Source organism: Misgurnus anguillicaudatus, chromosome 8, assembly GCF_027580225.2.
Source record: "Misgurnus anguillicaudatus chromosome 8, ASM2758022v2, whole genome shotgun sequence".
NCBI lineage: Eukaryota > Metazoa > Chordata > Actinopteri > Cypriniformes > Cobitidae > Misgurnus > Misgurnus anguillicaudatus.
The window spans coordinates 33,807,277-33,816,158 of record NC_073344.2 but is presented as its reverse complement, the minus strand read 5'-3'; the positions used below and the strand labels follow the sequence as shown (position 1 = coordinate 33,816,158).

Sequence of the window (8,882 nt, the reverse complement as noted above, 5' to 3'; positions counted from 1 at the left end):
TAATCCAGTATACATGTGTATTATTTTTTTAAACAGTGTTAAACAGAATTAACACAGGGAATAAAATACTAAACAACAACAAAACAGCATATCTTAAAAATAAAATCCATTAATTCATATACAGTACTGTGCAAAGGTCTTAGGCCACCATCACCAGCTTTGTTGTTTTAGCAAAGTTTCAATGTCCATCCATATCCATTTTTCACTCTTTAAGATACAAAAAGAAAATACAGGAAATATGTACACATAATAAAAAATAAAAAAAATGTCAGAACTAAATGTCTTCTTCATGCATCTGTCATTATTTAGTGTGACCTTTAATGGCACAAAACACATCTTGAGCTTTTTTGAGGAGACTGAAGTCATTCGATTAGAATTAGAAAATAGATTTAATTTCATTTAGGTTTAAGAGATCCTGCAGTTTCCTGCTATTGCTCAAGTGGAAGGGGAGTTTACCTTAAAGGTGCAGTGTGTAATTTTTTGAAGGATCTCTTGACAGAAATGCAAAATAATATCCGAACCATATATTTTCAGGGGTGTATAAAGACCTTATATAATGAACCGTAATGTGTTTATTACCTTAGAATGAGACGTTTGTATCTACATACACAGAGGGTCCCCTTACATGGAAGTTGCAATTTTGTGCCCCCATGTTTCTATAGAAGCCCTTAACAGACTTAACAGCTTTTTTTTTACAAAGTTGTCTCGGACGATGACGTGTTTGTCCGGTGGCGGCTACCGTAGCTTCTCTATGCGTTTCAAAAGTGAGGGGTGAGCAGTGGACTGTGCCGTTGGTTGCAATTCGCAACCTCACCACTAGATGCCGCTAAACTTTACACACTTAAATACTTGACACTTCAGCTTATACTTTTATACTGTTTTTAATACTACATACATATTTCCTGTATTTTCTGGTTGTATTCTAATAAAGAGACTGAGAAATAATTATATATGATCACCACAACATTGCAAAAACAACAAATCTAATGGTAGCATGGTGGCCTAAGATTTTGCACAGTACTGTATCAAGGACATATTCAAAAGAAAATCAAGAAACATTTTTCTGAAAGGTGTTCACACAAAATATATATTATTAGTGTCCACAGGACAGTATACTAGCACAATTCCTCAAATTTTAAGGTAGCTTTATAGCTATTATGATTGACCCGCTCATGTTTGCTTTAGGAAGCTTATCTATATACAACAGTATTTCAAAAGACACAGCTTGTATTGATTACATTAATAAAAGAGTTCCAATTTTATACAGTTTACAGGGTTTCCCGCAGAAAATTTGTTAGTTAAGGTGGTAGGGTTGTGCAGGTGGGCGGGCCGGGGCGTGGCAATCAAAGGGGTGGGGCGTATGCGTCATGATGAAAATATTTTTATTTAAAAGACTCAAATAAAACTCAATTTTGAAGAAACTATGACAGAAAATGAACACATACTAGATTATTAATGAATTAAATGTTTTATCAACAGGCTAGTTATCCTCCAGACAGTGACGGACCATGTCTTTCTCTCATTTCGGCCATGTGGCGCGTGCCCGCTCGCGGTGTGAAGCGCATCCACGCTATTCTCCGAGATGCACTTGACGGCCTTTTGTGCAGCTAATTTTTTTTTTGGACGACCTAGTTAAGGTGGTAGGGTATCCCAGCTTAGGTGGGCCACCCGAACTGAAAAGTGATGCGGGAAACCCTGGTTTATACCTTTTCGGCTCTTTACATTTTTAATAATACAGAAATACTCCACACATAATAAAAATCTAGGGTTGGTTTTAACCCATAGTTGGGTAAATATTGAACAGAACCAACTGTTGGGTTGGTATAAATAAACCTACAATATGCTGGGTTGTTGTTACCCAACCATGGTATACAGATGGATATAAACACCAGGAAGATTAGGATTCCTATTTACACGGTAATGGCAGATTATTCCCGGTCCACAAACCTAAGGTTGATGGGTGCTCCCGGGCAAAGAAGGCCATGAGTTTTGGCGCGAACATCAGGGGTCTGAGGAGAAACTTTGATGTGAAACTTCTGAAGGAGCTGCGTTAGAAACAGACACCACATTAGACACGAGAATTCTTCAGATGTAACTGTATCGAAAATGTATTTAAATGTAGCTTTAAAACGAGACACATAACACACCTGTGTAAGAGCCAGGTACATCTCAAGCTCGGCTATTCTCCTGCCAATGCAACTGCGGAGACCGTAACCAAACGGGATGGAGCCGAAGTTGTCGACGCGGTCAGTAGCATCCTTGCGGATCCAGCGGTCGGGGCGAAACTCTTCTGCACGGGGGAAGTTTTCCTCATCCATGGAGGTAGAGTAATGACACAGAGCCAGCTGAGTCTGTAGAAATAACAGGATGGTTTTGCTTATATCATGGCTGGTTTACCAGAGCAATGGTTTGTTTATTAAATTTGATTTGCCAAAAAAAAAAACGCTCTTACCCCTTTAGGAATGAAATAACCTCCAACTATAAGATCGTCCTGTGTAATACGTCCATTTCCAGGAAGGACAGGGAAAAGCCTGTAGACAACAAGTCAAACTATGAGTAAAAAATAATCTTGAAAAAGATTTCGGTCTTAAACCAATTTACCTGAGCGTCTCTTTGACAAGCCCTCTGATCAGGGGCAAATTGGCAACATCCTCTCCGACTGGGACACGCCCGCCTAGCACACGGTCCACTTCTTCAAAGATCTGCTCCTGTACCATGGGATGTCTTGCCAGAAGGTACGCACTCCATGACAGCGTGAAAGAGGTCTGCAGGGGGGTGCAAGAAGTAAGATTGAGTCAAGCAAACCGGTTTTGGGATTATACGAACAGGTTAACTAATCCTTACCGTGTCCACTCCAGCCAAGAGCATTTCTGTCATGTTTGCATAGATCTCCTCCACGTTCATCTCTTTGGTGACCAACATGTGAGTCAACAAACCTCCTTTAATCTCTTCACCTTTTTCCATCTTCTGTTTAATTTCTGAAAGCTTTCGGTCAACATGGATCTGACCTAAAATACACACATATATAGATTTTTAAAAAGAAGTCGTCAGAAGCAAACTGACTACCAAGGTTCTCCCTGTACTTACTGAATCTAAAGAGGCCATCCCAGGAGCTGCAGAATTCCTCCCAGGGTTTAGGAATGATGGGACGCAACCATTTGGGAATAGCACCGGCGTACATGGTGGTCTTAAAAGAGCTGAACATGAGATGCAGCGCACCGATGTACTCCTGACTCATTTTGGGAATCTTCTCCTCCAGGCAGCCCAGACGCGTCTCGTACAAAATGGTTGCCACTCCTGGGAAAGAGTTTGGAACAGTGTATCTCGTGTATTGTTTTACTTAAAACCATCTCTTGACTGAATGATCTGAATCTGAAAGCCCTGTGAATAGTCATTGAGATGCTTTTGGGCTAGTTTTGAATGTCTATTTGGGATGCTTCTGATACGCAAATCTGGCAACCCTGGCTGTGCACCTGCGCAAATGTTCAGTTCGGATTTCAGATTGCAATCTTTAGGGTGCATGTAAACTGTATCGTTGTAACCTTCAATCGTATTAAATTCCATCGGATTGACAAAATTTTGTGCATGTAAACATAGCCATACATGATCTGTGGGGTATTTTAAGCTGAAACTTCATGGATACATTCAGGGCACATCTGAGACTTATATTCCATCTTGTAAAAATTGGGATAATAGGTGTCCTTTAATTTAAAATGCATCACAGATCTCCATATTCTAGAAAATCATTATGTTTAAAAAAATCAACATACTGTGATGAAATGGCAACTGAAAGAAATCTTGAAATCGTGTTAAATGTGGCTGGAAATTTATGCATGTTCCCATTTTTTGAAAATTGCCATATGCTGTATTATACTGTATCATATCTGACACACAAACCTCCACACACAGTGCCTTTTGGCTCACCTTCCATTGCATACTTGAAGAACAGGTCATTGATGTTTTCAACGGTTTGGCCGTCGGCCTGCCGGCTCCGCAGGGTCTTTACTCTTTTCACCAGATCCACCACCACTGCATTAACGTCATGGGAGTAAACAGCCACGTCTCGCGGTCGCATGACCAGCTGACGCAGGACGCTGCGCATCTTCAACCACTCATCGCCCTCTCTAGAGACACAAAATACTTGTAAGCACATCTTTGTTAGCAGAGACCAATGCACCAGTATAAAATGGTTTCTTTGTCCTGTTTTACCTGGACCTAAACTATATGTTAAAGGCAGGGTATCTCATTTGATCCCGAAACATTTTTAGTTATGCTGGTTAAAAGTCTCCTCACATCCTTATAGCAATCACTATGTTAAGTTGTTTAAATGTATTTGTAGAAATTTATGTCATCTGTGAAAGGCGTAGGACCAAAAAATTTTCAACCGATTATAGATCTTGGTCCGAACGGACGTTGCCTTTTTTGTCCCTCATTCGTAAGCGTAATTTGAATGCCACCGCGCAGCCTGTTCACGCAGACACCATACGTCATCAGCGCGTTCACGTCGCTCACCTCCCATCTGTAAACAGGAGGGAGAATGGCAAACTTTTCTGCTGAGAAATTTTTCACGGATGTTGTTGACTATTTTTCTGTAAAACGCACACCTGACCTGTCAAATGTCTTAAAATAACCACCAGTCTTAGTGCATGTACCACATGTCTTAGTGCATGTAGTCTCCTCTTCATGTAATAAGATTTTATGATGATTAAGTTACAAGTCACAATTCTCAATATCATTTGTCTGTCACTTTTTCAAAAAGCATACAGTACATTTATTACAAAAATAATCTTGCTTGGTTATCTTGTCTCTCTCATGCACACACTGGTAATCTACAAAGTTTGATTTACTACCCCAGATCTTTATACGCTGGCTATACTACACCATCCCTCCAGAAAGTACATCAGTTACTCACGCAGATATGAGTCCAGTGGACCTTCCTCTCATATCTCTGTATTCTTTCCAGGACTCCATGTTAGCTCTTTGAGGAGTCAAACTCTCAGACCTGAGAACCTGAGCCACCATGTCTCTGTCAGCGATGGACACCACAAACTGAGGTCCAAATCGAGACTTGAAGATCTTGCCGAATTTCTCAGAGTGCTCCAGCTGAAAGAGGAAATCATTTGCATACTAGATTTATGCATGAAATTTCAAATTTTAACTTCTTGTTTTGTCTGCAACTTTGTCCTACAGTTAGTTAGGTGGATTACTGATGATAAGTAAAGATTTAAAGCTTTTAAAACAAAGCTTGTATTGTCTAATTTGAGCTTTTGTTAATCTGACTTGAGTCATCATTATCACTAAATATGGATAAACCTATACAGTAGATAGGCCAAAAATTAGTTGTAAATTATTGATATATTTTATTATATTCGCTCAAAGTTCATCCAATGCCTGCATGTTGTAAACATGCTGTAGGCTACATTGCATTAACGGGTCAAAGGTCATGGGTTCATTTTCCATATGAATAAAACGTTTACCTTCAGTGTACTTTAAGTTGCTTTGGATATAAGCAAATGGAATAAATGTCAAAACCCTGACACAGTACAAAATAATGTTAGATTGTTAGATTACTAAATTGGCTGCATGAAATTAAATAAGGTTTGTGACTCGACCAATAGACGCGACGTGACGTGAAGACTACAAACATAAATACGAGTAAATGCGACCTTAGCCGCCATATTGGGAAGGGCAAGACATACAAGTACATAGAAGGAATACGTACAAGTAAACAAGAAGTGTTTATTATTATTATTAAAAATACAGTAACATGTATGTTTATTAGCTGATTTCAATGCTTGACAAGCTGAGTTTTCTCAAGTCTTCATGACAATATTTTTTGGCAATGTAACTACTAAGGCCTATATAGTTTTTTTGTACATCGCGTAGATAGTTGAAGAAAACACGTAGAGGATGTAAACGCGATTTTTATTTTAAAAAAGCAGCTCCTCCGTTTACTTGTGTTTATAAATCAGTTTAGCCCTCTCCAATATGGCGGACTCGTTAACATATCGCAGCAATGGACGAATGCGCTCGATGCGGCTTCTAAGAGTATGTTTATGCCGGGTTTTGCAACTTTAAAGATGATTAAACATCCCTTACGTGTCCACTTTTGAGTGTAAACTAAAATACTGTTTATTTAAAAATAACCCAATAAAGTTGCAGGAAATAGATGTCACAAACCTCGAAATAAATAAATACAAAAAAGCATATCGTAAAGACCTTTGATCTGTTAACGCAATCGTCTGCCAGCTGGGCAACAGGAACATGGTGTGAGGTGACGCGTTGGGTAACATGTGGTGAACTTTGCGTCTCCACTTACCTGTATCTCATGGATACGACTGAACCCATCCCGATAGAAAAACTCGATGAGATTAGCGATAGTGCTGGGTCCGGGCATCTCTTTCAGGGTCTTGGCATTGGCAACATTCGGCATTTGCTCAGAAGGGTTTCCCGTGTTCTCTTTCACAGCAGGCTGGCTGTGCGCAATTTCCAGAGAGTCGTTTGCAACGGACTTGTGCAACCCGCGCGCTTGCAGGAAAGCCTGCTTGCATGTCTCCTGGAGAAGATTCTTGCGGCTTAAATGCATTAAAGTATTCTGAAGTGCCATCTTTAAATCTGAAAAACGTGTTACAATGTGATACACTTTGGGCAGGGTCGAGCGAGTGCCGATGCATGTGTGGAGCGCAGCGACCTTTATAACATCCAGGGGAGAGGTGTGAGATCTAAAAAGGGGATTGGACCTGGAAGTTGGCACTTGGATGACTGGGGGTCCTTCGTCACGCCCCACTGGGAAGTGGGCGTGGCAAATAAAAATCTGAGGTTGGGGATTTTTTGCAAAATAAATGCATGTAGTCTCACACTTGCATTGGCTTGCAACACTTTCCCTTACTTCACCTGTATCCAGCATGTGGAGATAAAATGAGATGAAAAGTCTTACGCTGATCTAACCCATGTAAAAGGAGTTATGGGTCAATTTGGGGACCCTTGAGGTACCAAAAGAACATTTTAAAGGTATATTTTGCAGGGTCAAAGGTACTTGAAAGATCCATTTAACTTTTACCTTTATTCTGTATAACTTTTTCCAACACAAAGAACCTTTGTTCTTTGAAGTTTTGTGGGTGTTGAAGGTTCTTCATTGCCATTTTGGGTAGTTTTAATTAATTTAATTTTGGTAGCTTTCTTTATGTAACCCTTAAAAGTGTAAGGAAAGACCTTTAATCGCACACAAGTGATGATTGTCACAAGAACGTGTTTTTTTGCAGTCCTGGCATTAAAAGGGGTTTACTTCCTTGGGACCCTCTGAGCTTGTTTTTGATGGATACAATACAAATCAAAGACCCCTCATTCTATTATGTAAGGCCTGCTATATAACACTGTATTGTCTTTCGGATATTACGCAGTGCCAGAAAATAGTCCCCTGCTACTGAAAGTTACCAAGGGTACAATTTTCGAGCGCCGTGTAATATCATTGCGCCTGCTGCAGCCATGGTACAGCAGCAGAGTCCTTGATTATGACGGCAAAATGAGAGTACAGTTCCTAGTCATATCGGCCTAGAAAATAGAAACTGTTAATTTTCCGTGTGTCTTAGTACACGATGTAACTACGGAAGAGTCAAGTTTTAACAAGGTTCCCACACCTTAGTTAACTTTAAATTCAAGGACCTTTCAAGGACTTTCCAGGTCCAGTACCCTCAAATTTAAGGACTAAATGTGGGGACACATTTCAAGTGAGAGCAAGGTTACAATGTGTTTACCTTTAAAGATACATTGTTACAGTTCCCTTTCGAGGGAACTCGCGCTGCGTCACTGCGGTGACACTTTATGGATGCCTTCAGGGGTAAGTGCATCTGAATGCGTGTATCAAATTCAACTAATGGTAAAGCTTAACGACAAAAACAGGGTGACGCGGGAGCCAGGAAGTATATCGCTATCTGAAATATTGCCAAAGACTGTGTTATAGGGACGCAGGAAATATGGCAAGGGAGACCCAGCGCCTCGTTTCCTTCTCAGGGAACAACAGTTACATACGTAACCCGAGACATTTTCATTTGACAAACACAACAATGCAAAAAAACATTTTGGTATGAATCAACATTCGCATACAGAAGACATAAGCATTTAAAGCAGTTTAAAACAGTTTAGCACGTGTGCTTAAAAAGTCTAGAATTTTTATGATATTATCCTACACTACACAGGGAATAATATAGATTTTATTCCAGAAAACTTCTTGCATAAAATAGATTCAAGCACCTTTAATGACCTGTATCCATGCATGTATATTTTCAAAAACTTCCCAGGACCTTGAATTTTTTTCCCCCAAAAGGACCTGTGGAAACCTTGAAATAGGAAAAATATTAAAACTCTTTGGTTATTTTTTAGCGCGATGCTAATGGTCTAATCAGATTCAATGGATTATGCTAAGCTATAGTTATAGTGGTACCGCCAGATCCAGAGATCGGCTGAATGGATTCCAAAACGGTAAAAATCAAATGTTTAACTCTAGGGGAGCTGGAAAACGAGCATATTTTCAAAAAAAAGTGGAGTGTCGCTTTAATGCACATGCAAAGCGTGAGTGATCACGTGTCTGGTCAATTAACCAATCAGAATATCTTGTTTAAGTTTGTGTACAACATATATCAAGATGGTTACCAAATAGACTGTCACTGGTTGGTGGGCGTTAAAACCAGCTAATAACACAATAGACCAGGGGTCTCCAACCTTTTTGTAATCAAGGGGTATAGTGATGTAGTACTCAAGTCTGGTCTTGGTCTCGAGACCAATTTCTGCTTTCTTGGACTTGTCTCAGACTTGTTCCTTCAAAGGAACGCATTTTTTATGTTCATATAAAAACCACATAACAATAATAAAATGCAATGTTGACG

At 39.7% G+C, this 8,882-nt stretch overlaps 1 protein-coding gene across 1 annotated transcript; it reads right to left on the bottom strand.

The window, feature by feature from the left end:
• Window positions 1–38: 38 nt before the first annotated feature.
• cyp27c1 (cytochrome P450, family 27, subfamily C, polypeptide 1) lies at window positions 39–6,968 on the bottom strand. The gene is made up of 9 exons (XM_055213994.2): window positions 6,320–6,968; window positions 4,913–5,103; window positions 3,925–4,124; window positions 3,088–3,297; window positions 2,845–3,008; window positions 2,602–2,765; window positions 2,453–2,531; window positions 2,148–2,351; window positions 39–2,045 (listed from the first exon to the last, which is right to left on the bottom strand). Exons 1-9 carry the CDS (start codon window positions 6,905–6,907, stop codon window positions 1,929–1,931), a joined length of 1,917 nt encoding a protein of 638 aa, XP_055069969.2. The 5' UTR covers window positions 6,908–6,968; the 3' UTR covers window positions 39–1,928.
• Window positions 6,969–8,882: the final 1,914 nt, after the last annotated feature.